The 17,818-nt window shown below is 35.8% G+C and overlaps 1 protein-coding gene across 1 annotated transcript in view; it reads left to right on the top strand.

Annotated features, from left to right (window-relative positions):
* Nucleotides 1-17,818, top strand: part of rb1cc1 (RB1-inducible coiled-coil 1) — a 167,810-nt gene that overhangs the window by 62,974 nt on the left and 87,018 nt on the right. The window contains 2 exon segments of the mRNA XM_028803522.2: nt 4,051-4,253; nt 7,929-8,346. Coding sequence (XP_028659355.2) covers nt 4,051-4,253; nt 7,929-8,346 — 621 coding nt within the window.

Raw genomic sequence — 17,818 nt, 5'->3', positions numbered from 1 at the left:
CTTCATTTTTGGCTTTCGGTCCAGTAGATGGTGCTATTGCTTTCTACAGTGTTTCTACATGGTGTCAAGGCTTTGTACAGAAAAAGCACTTCACTACTTCACATAAAGTGGTGTGTCCTCTTTAACTGAAATCCGCCTCTTAGACATTTATATCAGATGTGTGAACTTATTATGAATTCAGATAATGTATTGGTAAAGAAACACTGGATGAAAGCAAAGCCATATGTATGCTGTGTAGCTCATAAGTTAATTTATTGTTGTAACAAAACAAATTTGAGAAATTCCGACATCATCCATAAACATAGTCTTGGCTGATATCCAAACTAGTACAGCCTAAACAATCTACACTGGAGAAAGTGAGTAACTCCAAGCTTCCGTTTGATTCACCTCATACCCAGAAAATACCAGAATCTATAGAAGTTTTTATTTGTAAAGATAACAGACCCCACAATGCACCTCACCTGGCAAAACAAGTGGGCAGTTGTTGGGTGGAGTGGTGGCTCTGAGGCTAAGGATCTGCGCTGGTATCCCGAAGGTTGCCGGTTCGAATCCCCGTCACCGCCAAAAGAGATCCTACTCTGCTGGGCCCTTAACCTGTAATTGCTCCAGGGGGCGCTGTACAATGGCTGACCCTGCGCTCTGACCCCAAGGGGTATGCGAAAAAAAAACTAACAAACACTGTTGTAAGTCGCTCTGGATAAGAGCGTCTGCTAAATGATGTAAATGTAAATGTAATGTTCAGAGCAGCCTGTGATACAAAAGTGAGTGTGTGCTCAAACCAGCCAACTTGAAGTAGCTAAATAATGGCGGCCTTATCAGTTATGATGGCTGGTTCTTTTTCTTTTATGTTCCATTCATTCAATGAAACTGTCAACAAGCATCAGCTCTAGATCCTCGTTTTAAAATGCTTCCTTCTTGTCTGTCATTTTCGAGACTGATTAACATGACTGTACATGTGAGCAACTGAAGATAATGTGTAACTTGTAGAATTATAGAAAGACACGAGTCTTCCCACTATATCTTTAATTTTGACTACTTCAGGATTATTTTAAGTGTCCAATAGGGGAATAAATTTGGCCTACAGTTTGGTTGAAGGGTGTCTATATAGAGATTCATAACACACTAACAGGTTATTGAATAACATTTATTATTTAAGAAGCAATGCTTGATTATTTTATAATAATAACTGTTTGCAAGATGATAAGATGTGTGGTCTCTGATGTGGTGATACATATGTTAGTTAAATTCCATATACTGATATTACATGTTCATTACTAATCCAAGTATTTTGCTCCATTATATTAAAAAGGTTTTCCATCGTGTCCACATTATTCAGTCTTGACCACTCCCCTCCACACCTCTCACCCAATCATTTTTGCTACTGTGCACATCCTTTCTCCATACCACCCCGAGACACTCTCAGTGCTTACTTGCCCTTCAACTCAGCCAGTTATAATGGCAAAGCAAGAAAGAAAATGATCTATTCAAGAATGTCAAATAGAGCTGATAATGAACGTTGAAAAAAGAAAATGAACAAAAAGTGCTGCATCTAATAAAAATCAAGAGCAAAGAGAATCTCATTCACTAAACGGAAAAGAGAAAAATATCCTGAACAATATGTGAACAGAAATGCAAAATAGCAGTGTTTATAGAATGTAAGTTAGGAGATAAAGTAATTCATAATATTTTTTTTGACAAGGCATTAATGTAATTTAATTTTTTATATCCTTTTTTACTTTTGCTTTTTACTACATTTTATTAGTCATTGGTAGTTAACATAGACAGTTGAAGTGAAATACTCAAGTAACTGATTTTCTATCTATAATAACCTAGGAACAAACCGTCTTCCTCCCGCATCTCACATACTCTTCTATATACCATCTCTTTAAGTACAATCACTTTCTTTAACGGTTGAGTGCCCCGACAACCTTTGAGTGGCTCAGCCATGAGTGCTCACCCCAGGGGTTGGTGAGCGAAGCAAGCGGGCCGGAGCCTCCTAGTCTTCTTACATTTCATTTCATGCTTATGCATATGTTATGAGGTCACTATATAGGCACCCTTCCAATTATGTGTTACTGAAAATTTCTAATGCGTGCTTTAAATAATTTCTAAAAAAAGCTATCACTTCAAATACACCGGTACACGCAAATTCAGTCAAGATAAAATCGATAACGAATTGAATTTGGCCATTGTGAATTGGAATTGAATCTGGACATCATTGCCAATACTGAGCCTTTGTGATGAAGTTAGAATAATCCAGGCTGGAAGGGTTCAAGCAGACTATAATTAGATGTTGAGTAAGTTATCCTTGATTTTGATAAAGTAAAGTATCCCCAAAACATGAAGATTGATAGATAGCATTACTGAAATGTGACTGAAACTAATATACAGTGGAACCTCGGTTTGCGAGCATAATTCGTTCCGGAAACGTGCTTGCAGTCCAAAGCACTCGTATATCAAAGTGAATTTCCCCATAAGAAATAATGGAAACTCAGGTGGTTCGTTCCACAACCCAAAACTATTCATATAAAAATGATTAATACAAAATATAAAGTAAAAATACATAAAACAAATTAACCTGCACTTTACCTTTGAAAAGAATCATGGCTGTTGTGAGTGAGTTTCTAAACTCTTGTGGGATTCCACCCAACGGTACGACACGCAGAAGAGCGTCCCAAAGCAATTGCAGTCTCCCAGCGCTGTAGCAGTTCACCGTAAAAGTGAATACGAAAAGATCGCCGACATGCTATAAGCGCCTGCCATCGATGGGTGATACAAGGAACAAGGAACATTATAAATGCGCAGGGCACAGTACTACTTGGCCACGACCCTGCCTGACTGCTGTGTCTGTGTATAGGAGAGTGGCAGGACCCGCTATATTAATAACCACGCTGTTGCTGTTTCAAGCTGAATAAAGCTGGTGGTACAAGACGGGGATTCGCACGTCACAGCACACACACACACATATGCACACGCACACACAATGCTGTAGTAAACAGTATATGCTCGTATGGATTTTGACTATATGAGTGAGGCACGCTGACTCAGATGGAGAATAGGAGACGATTGCCCACAATCCCGCAGCGAGAGAGAGAGAAGAACCATCAGCTCAGTTGTGATTACATGATGCTCAGCAGACAAAGCGTATACATACTACTCGTATTGCAAGATGTCTCTCGTTTATCAAGTCAAAATTTATTAAAAATTTTAGCTTGTCTTGCAAAACACTCGTAAACCAAGTTACTCGCAAACCGAGGTTCCACTGTAGTTTGTAATATGAAACTAAATAAAAATAAATGTGAAGATACATCATCCTTCTCACAGTCAATGAGGAAGAGAACAATGTGTAGTGACTAAGAGCATTTGGTGTCTTTAATGTGTGTGTTTAATGTGTTCTTTTCTGTAGCCAAACAAGATTTAAATCTCTGAAACGCACAGAGCTAGCGCGGACAAAAACACAACTTTGTGTTCTTTTTATCACTGTAAGCTTCATTCTCTCTTCATATAATCCTTTAAACCATCTCTGCTTCAGTTGTTTCAAGCAATTCAGAAGAATATGCTGGCTAGTATTAAAGACTACAGACATTTTTTTCCACAAATATATGCTGTAGATTGTACTATTAGGATATCCAGTACTGACTTCAATACATAGGCATCTCTTAATGAATTCTTTGGACAGTGCCCAGAGATGTTCATTTAACCACATAAAACCTTGTAAACAATTTGTTTGGGTGTCTCTGGTGTCCTCTTACATTCATAGCTAAGGATCCTTTTTTCTCTCTACAGCCAACACAGCCAATATCTTTAATATCTTCAATCACCCACCTTCACCCTAAACACTTCACTTTAATTAAACACTCTGTTAAATAACTGTAACTTGATGCAAGAACAGTGACTATACAATGTTGTATTCTCTGCTATATTTTGGAATGAACTGCTTTTATTGTTTTTATAGATTTTGTATATGTTTTCATTCAGGTTTGGTGTTTTTAAATTTGTTTTAATTTTATAGAATTTATTTGAGGGTTTCCTGTTCTTTTTCATTTACAGGAAATGTTTGAAGTTGCCAAGAAGCTCTGCTCATTTTGTGAACGCCTGGTACATGATGAACACCTACAACATCAAGGATGGGCTGCCATAATGGCTAACCTAGATGATTGTACCCTGTCCTATCAAAAACTGCTCTTCAAATTTGAAACTGCTTACAAAGGTTATCAGCAAAGCATTGAAGATATAAAACAGAAACTTACAAAGTAAGAATTTTTAGATTTTTCATGTGTATTATTGCAATGTTGTTTTTTATGAATTTATATGCTAGCATTAATAATAAACTGTTTCATCCCTGTTTTAATGACAGAGATGCCACATATTATTATAATAGATTGTTTTAAAATGGTAATTTTGTAGTATTTTTATCAAACAGTAGAGGACAGTAAATGTTCATAAGTGTATATTAACTGAGAACACTTTTGTGGTATGTGAGTTCTTAAAAATTCTAAGTTTGTGTTTTGCTCATAATTCAGAGATGGCAAATTTTGAAGTTTATGTATTAGTTCTTAGTGTTAGGAAAGAAAAAGAAGTAGAGGCACTCTACCTATAGGAACTCTTTCTTAAAAATAAATTAGTGTGAATTTTTAGCATTTTTTCTGTGAATATACATTTTAGTTGCTGCTTAATTTATGTGTGTTTTTTGAGTTAAATAAAGTCTTACAGGATGCAGCCTTACACATGGATTTGAAATTTTTATATGTCTCTTGATTGTTCACTTAGCATGCTAACTTACTTGCCTGGTACTACCAGAATAAAGAATTTTTAGTTTTTGGAAAGAATTTCTTGTTAAGTCAGATATTTTGTATACTCTTTGTTTCCCATTTCAATGCCATATTTGATTTTTTGTCATAAATCTTGCAAAGCATAACACTCTCACACTTGCTTAATCAAATTGAGGATGGTGAGGTGGTGTGGTGCCTATCCCAGGAGAATTAGTTGCAAAGAAGAACCCCCCCCAAGGAGAAGGCCAAGCCATAGCAGGGTCTACTCACACACACAGCTAAAGTAGATTTAGAATTTCTAATTAACTTAACACACACATCTTTATGAAGCAGGAAGGAAAAATGGAGTATCCAGAGAACATCCACCCCCCCAAACCACCACCACCACCTACCCCACTGTGAAACCTGAAAATGCAAGCAATACTAAAAGTAGCCAAGTATGTGATTGGCATTCTTTCTGTAAGGCAGCAGTTCTAATAGTGATCTTCTGGTCATGGAGTCTGGCAAAGAAGGAGGTGAAAGGATCCTTTTTATACTGTAGTATGTTAAGGGCCATAGTAATGAATCATTTAAAATACCTCTTTTCAAACTGTTGCACCAATATGCATGCTTACACGACCAAGGCATTGACAGATTTCAAACTATTTTTCCTAATATTAATCCATTTTTTCTGATACTTTTAATTTTGTTGCTTACAAGATTGTATTACAGGTAAAAACTGACCTGACATGATTTGTCTTGAATTCAACCTTTTATTTATATATATATATATATATATATATATATATATATATATATATATATATATATATATATATATATATATATAATGTGAAATGGTTAAATTACTTAATAATATATTAATTTAGACTTTTGTCAAGTAAAACAAGAAGAAAATGTGGATTCTTGAAAATGTTGTCCCTTTTTCCATTGTTTTTATTGTTATATTGTTATTTCTGGGTTTTCTTGTCATCTTTAAACCTAAACCTTGTGAAAATGAAAGAAAATTCATGGCTTACATTTTTCAAAAAAATTAAATTTAGATTCCATTGCCTATCATGCTTATAATTTTACAACAGATGAGGTTCAATTGTATGAAATTCAGTGGCCCTTAAATAAATATGTGAAGGGTCAAGTTTTACCTCCATTGTTTGTAGTCTTTCTTTCTTTTTTTCTTTCTTCTAGCAAAATCACAGGGAGCGATTCTCTTTTTTTTTTTCTTTCATTTTCCAAAACAACTTATTTTTAATCTTTAATGACCTCCTACTTTGGTATACATTAATCAGCGCTTCATGTGATCCAGTCAAACCTGCTTGCAAGCTTCTTTTCTTGTGACTTGTGTATCTAAATACCAGGATGATCACTCCCCCCAAATCTCTTAATACCTTTTAATCTGGTACATAATTTTCAAATTATAGTTATTACCGTAGTTAAATAGTTTCACCCTGAACCAAGAATTACAAGATGAGGCTTATAAATATTATTATTGTAGCTCTGAATCAACATCTGGCATATACAAATGTACAAAAACTCCTTATAATTATATTTTCAAATTATTTTAATGAACAAGGCTTTGAGTTTGCACCATTCATTGCTTTATTATTGTCTTATGTTTCATTCAGAATGTTTTGCATTTCTGAGAGAGGCATAGATATAATGGAGATGTAGTTGAACTTTTTTGGTAAAGATTTTTTTTCTGAGCAATTATAAATTAAACAATTGTTTTTTCACCAGTTTCTTATCAATACTTCCCAGGTTATAATTTTCTGAATCGCTTAAAATAGCCAAACTATAGAATGGTTACAATTATGTCTAAATTAGTACAAGTTTACAACAGGAAACAGTTTACTAATGAATTTTTGTGGGTTACATAATGACTTCTAGAGTTAAAGAAGTTTTTGATGACCTCTTTGTACTTATTCTGGATATCTCCAAAACTGTGTACTGCAGACATGTTTCCCTGTCATTTATAATGTTTCTCTATTTTTATACATATTAACATACATCTTTTGTATGTGTTGCTTTTGTTAAAATAAAAAAATATATTTATAGAAATTCTGTTTTTCATTCACTAAATATATAATGTTGTTTTATGTATTTTTTGTCATGTCTAAGCAGTTTTTTGCCTTTTTCAGGAATAGATGCCATTTAGATATTTGATATGCAGAACCAGATTAACAAGTATGAACAGAGTTTTACAAATGTTTTTTTCCATCCAGTGATACAGATTTGATGGTAATTTGGCACACTAGTTAGTGTTGCAGCCCCATAGATCATTGGTCATTGTTTTGAATCCCAACCCAGATACTGCTGTGTTGGAGATTTCATGTTCTTCCTGTACTTGCATGTCATTTCCTCAGAGTACTCCCACCTCTTAGATAGCAGTTTATAGTTCACTGGAATCTCATACCCTCAAAAAGCCTTTAATCTAATGGCTTTGAGAGAGAGCGGAACAGAGGCTAAATTACAGTGTTCCAATCTATAGGATCTTTCTCTTTACTGTATTTTTACTGAGGATGATGTTACAGAGCGTAGAGCAAAAAGTCCCTTGATTTAAATTCAACATTTTTTTACAATGTACCTTAACATTTTTACCCTGTGCATTGCAACATTCTCATTGTCCAGGCATCAGTATAAGCCACAACATTTTTAGGATTTGTTTTCTGTATATGTTATATTAATACTGCATGTTCCTTTTGCATGTATTTAACATGTTGCCAGATATTAGACTGCATTTCCCGGCTATGTGCCTAGTTCTAAACATTGCTTATATCATTTTGATTGTTTTTTTGGTTTTCTCAGGTTTTACTGGCCCTGCAATTTTTGATGTCTTCTGCATATTTAACATTTTTATATATTGGATATAGTAATTGTCCTAACATATGCCTAGAAAGACTACATTAATGACCTTGCTCCATTTGGATGATTTTCACTTATCTGTTCATTTTGTCTGGATTATATCATAATGTCATTCTTGTGGCTTTCACTGAAATGTTGTATGACTTTACATTGTGACTGTAATGTCTCCACTTGCACTGCTTCATGTCAAATTCCTTATATCCACCACACAAGTAACTAAACTAGAACAGGTTTTTAAAAGTGCTGCTTTTAGATTTGTCTATAAGTAACAGTGTGCATTTCTGTTTTATTTTCAAGTCTGGGTACTGCTGTCTCTGTTATGGCAAAGATCCCCCTCTTGGAGTGTTTAACCAGGCACAGTTACAAGGAGAGTTTGGAAAGAGGGAGCCCATCTGTGGATAGAGAAGGAACTGAGGATGAAACAGAAGAAGACAAATCTGCTGAATCGGTGCTATATAATGCAGACCCCAGAACTAATAATAAATCATCAGTTTCATTTTCCATAACAGCAGGAAATCCATCTCAGGACAGTGTTGTTCATGAAGACAAAGACACAAAAAGTGACAGTCAAAATGATATTCCTGGAGAAACTAGGCTTCAAGAGCAAGTCGACCAGACTTTATTTAACGTCTCTCTGTTAGATTGGATTAATGTACAAGATAGACCAAATGACGTTGAATCTGTTGTAAGAAAGTGCTTTGACTCCATGAACAGAGTAAGTATTTTGACTATTTTTTTTACTTTCATTTAATATATTATAAAATTTAATTTTCATTTAAAGCAATGTAGGAAATTTATATTTCTTAAAAATTGACAACAAGCAAAATTTTCTTCATAGCACCTGTGATTGATTAATAGATTGTAACTAATGTCGTGTTCTTAAGTGAATTTATTGGTGTATTATGGGTACATTTAATAAGAAGTGGGACATATTGTTTTATTACAAATGTTTTGGTAACATCATATAAATAGTTTAAATTTATGTTCTACAGGCAGTACATAAAGCTGTATTGTAATGAGCATTGTTTTAAGGCTAAGAAATTGAGAATAATTTATTATTTTTAAAGTATTGTCCCCACAAGTCTGTTTTTCTATTACATACATGATGAAGAAAAAAAATGAAAAAAAAAATGAAAAATTAGCATTCTGAACCAAATACGAACTTCTACATTTGTTTTACATGTTTAATATTTTGAAAAAAATTCTAGAAAGGAAATTATGCAATGAAGAAACTTAACATTAAAATGTGGTATTTTTCAGTTTTGTTAAATTTTATTAAGCATACTGTATTTTATATTTTTTATTTGATATACTTTACTAATCCCTGAGGTGAAATTGTCTGTATAAGGAATTACTACAGATTTTACCTGTTACTCATTTATTTAGGTTTGTTTTTATCAGACATGCAGTAGAGGGTGACTGATAAGAGATGTTTAACACCGATACCAATTCTAAAAAAAAAAGTCTCTGATTTCTGATAACTGTTATTAGTGGTTGATAAATAGCCCCTCGCCCTGAGCTTGGGAAGGAGAAAACTTGAAAGTACAAAAACATTTAAATAAACATTTTGTATTTTATAACCAAATAATGTATGCAAATTAGATTATTTGAATTATGTACAAAAAAGTGCCAGCTACCAATTATTTGATAAAACAATAAAAATAAACAGTATATATAACAATAACTGTATAACTCTGAATTAAACTATATCAATATAATTAAATAAGAACACTCACAATTGTGAAAATGTATTATATTCTTAAATTCTAAATCATATAGAAAAGAAATACAATTATAACATAGGTAACATGGTCATTGTACTCTCATTCCAGTAAAGGGAGGCTATAATGCAGGAAGCACAGCTGCTCTGCATGTACGACATGGAGAAAACTCCTTTTGTCCTCATAAATGTTGCCCATCATACTGAACACCTACTCATGGGGTACTGATGATGGTGGACAAATCAAATATCATTTTGCCTAAACAGAGAGGGACTTAAAAAAAATTATATTGTTCATGTGTTTTGCGCATCACTTTCAAGATCAACGTTTGTATCATGTTTAACTGTTAATTTATATCATCATTTATTAAACTGACACTGATTTTTTTTACTGCATTGCTCTGCTTTTTGCTTAACAGGTGAACTAAAAACACATTTATAACACCTCTCAGGTGCCCTAAAAATACATTTTGCCCCGATTCAGTTCTGTTTCCCTCCTGAACCTGAGATATATAAAAATAATTAAACAGTTATCCAGGCAAACCAAAGATGGCTTCCTTTCTCATTAAGCATAATGGAAAATAACTGCCATTTTTCTGATTTTCCTTTTGCAGCTTTAAAATGGTCATTTTAAAGAGCATTTTAGAGTCAGAAAAGCATACTTTGCTAATTCAACCTTACATGTATTTTTGGAGGCTGCTAACACATAATTCCTAAAATAAAGCTGCAATAAAAAATAAACATTTAATGTTACATGTGTTATTTTTTCACTGAATCTGTAAAAGGGGTTTAGTTTAATCCTGTATGTTATCCTTTGATTGATTAGCGGACACCCACCACAACACTTGTAACTCAATACTTGCACCCCCTTCTACAAACTTAACAAATCCAGCAGCTTCACATACTTCATCTGGTTATGCTTCTTGTGATTTGTTTAAAAATGTTACATTGTAGTATAATTTTTAAGTTACTGTTAATGGAACTGACAGATCATTGCTACATTAGGAGGGGACTGAGTGCGTGGGACTAAAGTAATAACTGTGTTTATAGTGTTTAAGTAATCAGAAGCAATTTTCAATGACTTTCACTTAAGCATGCAGGCGCGTGAAATGTCCTGGTTCCACTTTTCTCTTTAACTATGTCACTTTCCATGCTCAGAAAATCCAATTTTTGTAATAACATCCCTTTTTTATTCCTAGTGAAAGCTGCACAGTGCACAAGTCATTCGCTGCTTTGCAGATGCACCACAAACAAAAAAGCAAAATCATTAGTAATAATTAAGCATACAAGGGCATGTTAAGCACAAATGTACATTTATATAACTTTTAACCTACATTTGAATATATTTCAGTGATTTGACAGTTGAAGCCCATATGAAGCCCTAAGCTTCTCTTGTTGTCTCATTAACTTACCTAAACGGTACCCCTTGGATGATCGTGCCTTAGATAGCCACCTGTGTCGCCTAATGGATTGACCAGCTATAATTGAATATTTACGTACTGTATTTTTAATACATGTGTTCAAACCCTATTGTATGTATTATTTGACAGCCCTAGGCGATCTTTTTATTGGTAGAGAAATACTCTGTAACGTTTCACAGAGTCTAAACACAAAAATGATGAACATCTCTTTATCCCTTTGAGTGAAGCTGTCTACTGCACATGTGCAGAATAGCAGACAGCAGTTAGTTTATACTTGGAATGACTGCCTTTAATGATAACGCATAACATATTGTATAATATGCAGTCTTTTTTTAACGAGAAGAACACACTGAACATTTTCTGGCTACGGTCTTGATCAACGAAATATTCAAGTGGGAAATCTTTACTGAGTAATACTGTGTTATTAATAGAGAACAAAATTATGTAAAAATGGTCAATGGAAACCAAAATCACCAACTCATGGAGGATTGGATTCAACACCACACCTGAAAGTCTGATCCAACTTCTGTGAATTTCTTCACGCCAATTCATAATTTGACTCAGGAGTGTGTATGGCCCCCATGTTTCTGTATGCACTCTCAACAACATCTGGGCATGCTCCTGATGAGATGGCAGATGGTGTCCTGGGAGATTTCCTCCTAGACCTGGATGAGGGTATCAGTGAGCTCCTGGACAGTCAGATGCACCCGTACATACTGTAATGTCCCAAAGGGCCTTGTCCTGCACCAGAAGGAACAGGGCCCAATGCAAGGTCTGACAGTGTCTCTGAGGAATTCTTCCCAGTACCTAACCGCAGTCAGGGTACCATTGCCTATCATGTGGCGGTCTGTGCGACCCTCCAAGGATATGCCTCCCCAGAACATCACAGACCCACTGCTAAACCACTCATGCTGGGTGGTGTTACAGGCTGCATAACATTCACCTCGGCATCTCCATACTCTTTCACATCTGTCATATGTGCTCAATGTTAACCCATTCTCATCTGTGAAAGGAACAGGGCACCACTGGCGGAACTACCAGTTGTGGTATTTTCTGGCAAATGCCAATTGAGCTGCACAGTGATGGGCTATAATGCACAGGTCCCACTAGAGGACGTTAGGCCCTCATGGAGTTTATTTCTGACAGTTTGGACAGAAACATGCTCACCAGTAGCCAGCAGGATGTAACTTTGTAGGGCTCTGGCAGAACTCTTCCTGTTCCTCCTTGCACAAGTAGCAGACACCAGTCCTGCTGGTGGGTTGATGCCCTTCTATGGCCCTGTCTAGCTCTCCTTGTGTGTCAGCCCATCTCTTGGTATCTTCTTCATGCTCTTGAGACTGTGCTTGGAGACACAGCAAACCTTCTTGCGGTGGCACAGGACTACCTTTGCAACCTAAATCGGCTGCAGGTACCGACTGCCTCATGCTACCAGTAGTGACAAGGACACTAGCAAAATGCAAAACTAGAGAAGAATCGGTCAGAAAGGATAAGGAGAGAGCAATTGTCTGTGGCCACCACCTGCAAAAACATTCCCTTTTGGTGGTTGTATTGCTATTGCCTCTCTAGTGCGCTTGTTGTCACTTTCGTTTGTCACAATTGCTTATGCTTCCTAACTGGACAGATTGATATCCCTGAAGCTTAATTGACTTGGTGTTAGACTGAATAAGTATTCTCATAATTTTTTGAGCAGTGTATTTTATTTTACAGTTTACATTTTGCATTATAGTTTCTTAAGTTATTGAATACAATAGTTAGTATTTTAAAGGAAAACGTATCATTTCTTGAACATTGTTCTTTTGAAGAGTGTTAAATAGTAGCCATTTAAAAGGATAATGAAGCAAAATTAAGACATAACCTCACTACACATTAATGTATTCAGTCTTCTAACATTGTTCTTAGAATGGGACTGTTTAAACAATTAACTTATGAAAGGAAGGATAATTTTAGTAACAAAACATGAATGCAAATAATGTTTATCCATTCATCCATTTATCCATTTACAAACCTATTTAATATCTAGTTCAAGGTCATGGGAAGCTGGGGCTTAGATTTGAAGTAAGAAAGGGACCATTCATAATCGGCTCAACTAAGGGTATTGTAGGTATAGTTAGTTTTCTCTACTAGCACTTAAGGCTATCTCTGTCTTCGATTCATTGTTGTTCTTATTATTTAAATTGCATCATGTGCAAAATGCAGTCATTACTATCTGTTTGTAAAACTGGCCATATTACAGAGTGCAGATTTTCTCCACTGGAAAATGCCTAGGTGAAGTCTCACAGAAAAAACAATGCAAACAGGGAATTACATTTTTGTTTTTCCGGCAACAGCTGGCGAAAAGATAGAAACCAGCCCTGAAGTATAAAATAAATTACATATATTGGATAAAATTGGTAAACCTTTTCCTCAATGGCTGCCTGTAACATTATCTTATTATTATGTGTGTTTGGGACATTGTGAGCATATAGCTGGATATGTAATACATTGATTAAGCAACACAAGTAAATTAAGATTTTTTTCATGAACATTTTGATATTGTTTACTGTTTCCTCAGCAGTACTTCCCATAGTAGCCTGTTGTGTCAAAAATATTATATGTCTCCTTTATCCATAAAAACATAAAATTAAAACATTTCTGCAGCCACTACTACAAGGAACACAGGGTGAATAATAGATAAAAAGTTATAATTTTTGGGTAGATTATACCTTTAAGTAATTACTGTAATTGGTAAGAAGCATTCGAAATTGGCATTATTCTGAGGTAACTGTACTTACTCAGCATTTGTTGCCTCTTGTGACTGTGTGTGCTGTTTAATTTTGATTGTTAGGATTTAGCTAAGAGAGCAAATTCCCCAGGAAAGAAAGGTAAAGAGAAGAAAATGAAGATAATTTTTGTATTCAAAGCCAAAAATATTAATCTGTGTAAATCACTTTTGTCTTTTGAATCTGAAAAAAATCTTAAATGTTCAAAAAGTCAATACAGTTGAACAAGAGGTTTAAATAAAAACAGTATTTAGTTGGAGATTATGAAAATCTGCAGAAGCAAAGGTCTTCCAGGGAGTATGTTTGAGAACTGATCCGGTACAATAAACAATGCATGGTCACTTGAAACTCCTATGTATTTATAAATATTTCATTGAAAGGATAAGTATTGTGAACTAAAGAGGTTTTTTCAAGGCCACGCAATAGTGCTCATCCTCCAAAGTAGGTATATATAAGCAGGTTGTATACATCACTGTTACGATTTTTAAAACAAAATTTTTTATTCATGAAAGTAAAATCACCAAAGTTTATATCTTTTTCTGCATCAGCCTGTTTTGTTTATACCAAAGCATACTGTATATTTCTGGCATCCTTCTGTTTCTGGTAATTCATCAGTTGAGATCTGCAAAATTCTATATTTGCTTTGGTGAAATATGCTCATTGCACTTCATGGCTGTCTCAGTAAAAGTGATTTGAAGTGATACGCATGGAATTTCAGGTGTTGCAGGGCTGCAAATATGTTTTGAAAAATGCCCATCAGTAATTAGTTGTATGTTGTTTTAATTTTCATAGTAAAACCTTGGGTCAGATTTATAAAAGTTGTGTAGGCATAAGAATTGGCTCAACAAGTGTGTCTAAAGCTTTCCACATAAATGTCGTAATTTATAAAAGAAAATGGGATAGGAGAATGTGCGTATATTTATGGCAGCTCTGACCCATTTGTACACAACATTTGGGAGAAACTGGGAAATGATGACAGTCTTGATCAAGTAGGGAAATGCAGCCAATCCAGCTAAGTGATGACTGACACGCATAATAAATCATATCACTGAGCCATTATTATAATCTGCATTGACGGAATAAGCATAATTTTGATTTCATATACTTTATTAACCCCAGAGGGGATATTGTCTTTTCACATGGTCAGAGCGCAGGGTCAGCCATTGCACAGCACCCCTGGAACAATTTTCAAGTTATACCTTGAACATGATAATTATGATGAGCATACAGTGCATCCGGAAAGTATTCACAGCGTATCACTTTTTCCACATTTTCTTATGTTACAGCCTTATTCCAAAATGGATTAAATTAATTTTTTTCCTCAGAATTCTACACACAACACCTCATAATGACAACGTGAAAAAAGTTTACTTGAGATTTTTGCAAATATATTAAAAATAAAAATATTGAGAAAGCACGTGTACATAAGTATTCACAGCCTTTGCCATGAAGCTCAAAATTGAGCTCAGGTGCATCCTGTTTCCCCTGATCATCCTTGAGATGTTTCTGCAGCTTCATTGGAGTCCACCTGTGGTAAATTCAGTTGATTGGACATGATTTGGAAAGGCACACACCTGTCTATATCAGGTCCCACAGTTGACAGTTCATGTCAGAGCACAAACCAAGCATGAAGTCAAAGGAATTGTCTGTAGACCTCCGAGACAGGATTGTCTCGAGGCACAAATCTGGAGAAGGTTACAGAAAAATTTCCGCTGCTTTGAAGGTCCCAATGAATACAGTGGCCTCCATTATCTGTAAGTGGAAGAAATTTGAAACCACCAGGACTCTTCCTAGAGCTGGCCGGCCATCTAAACTGAGCGATCGAGGGAGAATGGCCTTAGTGAGGGCGGTGACCAAGAACCCGATGGTCACTCTGTCAGAGCACCAGAGGTCCTCTGTGGAGAGAGGAGAACCTTCCAGAAGGACAACCATCTCTGCAGCAATCTACCAATCAGGCCTGTATGGTAGAGTGGCCAGACGGAAGCCACTCCTTAGTAAAAGGCACATGGCAGCCTGCCTGGAGTTTGCCAAAAGGCACCTGAAGGACTCTCAGACCATGAGAAAGAAAATTCTCTGGTCTGATGAGACAAAGATTGAACTCTTTGGTGTGAATGCCAGGCGTCACATTTGGAGGAAACCTGGCACCATCCCTACAGTGAAGCATGGTGGTGGCAGCATCATGCTGTGGGGATGTTTTTCAGCGGCAGGAACTGGGAGACTAGTCAGGATAAAGGGAAAGATGACTGCAGCAATGTACAGAGACATCCTGGATGAAAACCTGCTCCAGAGCGCTCTTGACCTCAGACTGGGGCAACGGTTCGTCGCCTTGAGTGGCCCAGCCAGAGCCCAGACTTGAATCTGATTGAACATCTCTGGAAAGATCTTAAAATAGCTGTGCACCGACGCTTCCCATCCAACCCGATGGAGCTTGAGAGGTGCTGCAAAGAGGAATGGTGGAAACTGGCCAAGGATAGGTGTGCCAGGCTTGTGGCATCATATTCAAAAAGACTTGAGGCTGTAATTGCTGCCAAAGGTGCATCGACAAAGTATTGAGCAAAGGCTGTGAATACTTACGTACATGTGATTTCTCAGTTTTTTTATTTTTAATAAATTTGCAAAAACCGAAAGTAAACCTTTTTCATGTTGTCATTATGTGTAGAATTCTGAGGAAAAAAATGAATTTAATCCATTTTGGAATAAGGCTGTAACATAACAAAATGTGGAAAAAGTGATGCGCTGTGAATACTTTCCGGATGCACTGTATGAGAGTATTTTTGTTCCTTTTTAAGAGGACAAATGCTATATATTTGCTTTGATGAACTTTTTGATTTTTTGTCAGACTACTTGTTGTCACTTCTCAGAGAACTGGTCAAAAAATCGGGAATATCTCAGCTAACCTTCATTCCATGTCTGCTGGATGAAAGCCATTAACCAACTGGTGAAGTGGTACTTCCAATTATTTTGTAGTGTGGATATACATACATAAATCATAACATGTTTTTGCTAACATAGAATTGCAATTTCCAGCAGAATCTCATACTTCTAAAGTAATCGAAGCACTTTACTGCACTAATATTGCAATAAGGGCCTGTAGTGAGGAAAAGACTGTTTTTGTTAACAGTAAGCAGTCACATTCCATTAATGCACAAGTTATCTGTGATTCCCAGATGAGAGTGACAAATGTGCCCTGGGGAAACTGTTATTCGTTTGTTTTAAGGCAAAGTAACTTTTAGGTGATGGTACTGTATGTGGTAGCTTGTCTTGATACTGTAAGGTAACTGGCTGAATCCTCAGTTTTTCATATTGCCTATACTATTCATTGTAAAAACAATCATGTCATTACATGTACCAGGTAATAGTTGCTACCTGTTCAGACAGTGGCACCTTACACCTTTCTCCAACCCTCAGAATGCAGAGGAAAGGTGCTATAATGCCATTCATAATCTTGTGCGATCAGTTAAGTACAGTCAGATACTCTTGAATGCACGTGGCATGGTCTTGATGCATCAGTTGTGAAGCTGTTCTACCATCTAATCAAGTTCTACAGTATTGCGATTGCACATGTTAAGGCTGATTAGCATGCTCCATGTATGGTTGTTTCAGGGTGGCAACCAGGCAGGGTTCAGGGGGCATTCACATACACACAGTTACAAGATGATTGTGATATATACAGTAAAGGTAAATTGCATAGAAACATGTGTACAGCAGGTGTTATAGCTGTATTTTTTGACATATCCATATTTTCTGTCTTGAGTTGACACAGTTTTATAAATGAGACCTCTGATATTTAATTTTATCAATTACTACTTTCAGTTTAACTGAATTCTTGTATAGTTGATACGCTATGGTAAGAAATATTGATTGTGTAGGTGGTAAGCTGTATGGCTGAATAAAATAATTTCCAAAATTTGTAAGAGTTTACAGTCTGTCATTAATTGTCAAGTATAAAATACATCAGTCCAAAAAATGTTGCTATTAAATACAAAACATTAGCTGCAGATTACTAAATAAAAATTATTATGGTCAGCTGAAAAATTAATGTACTTTTTGTTTAGATAACACTTTATGTAAAGATGCAGCATTTTCATATGTGGAGTTTCTATTTGCTACATTTATTTATAAATAAACTTTGTGTTTTATTTTTTGAATATGTTAAAATAATAAATAGTGTGCCATATAGAGGTAAGGGCCTGCCAAGAGCCACTTCTTCTAGCTCTTCCAGGGGAATCCCAAGGCGTTCCCAGGCCAGCCGAGAGACATAGTCCCTCCAGCGTGTCCTGGGTCTTC

This window comes from Erpetoichthys calabaricus, chromosome 6, assembly GCF_900747795.2.
Source record: "Erpetoichthys calabaricus chromosome 6, fErpCal1.3, whole genome shotgun sequence".
Classification (NCBI taxonomy): domain Eukaryota; kingdom Metazoa; phylum Chordata; class Cladistia; order Polypteriformes; family Polypteridae; genus Erpetoichthys; species Erpetoichthys calabaricus.
Note: the sequence above shows the minus strand (reverse complement) of the source record. Positions and strands in the feature narration are given on the sequence as shown.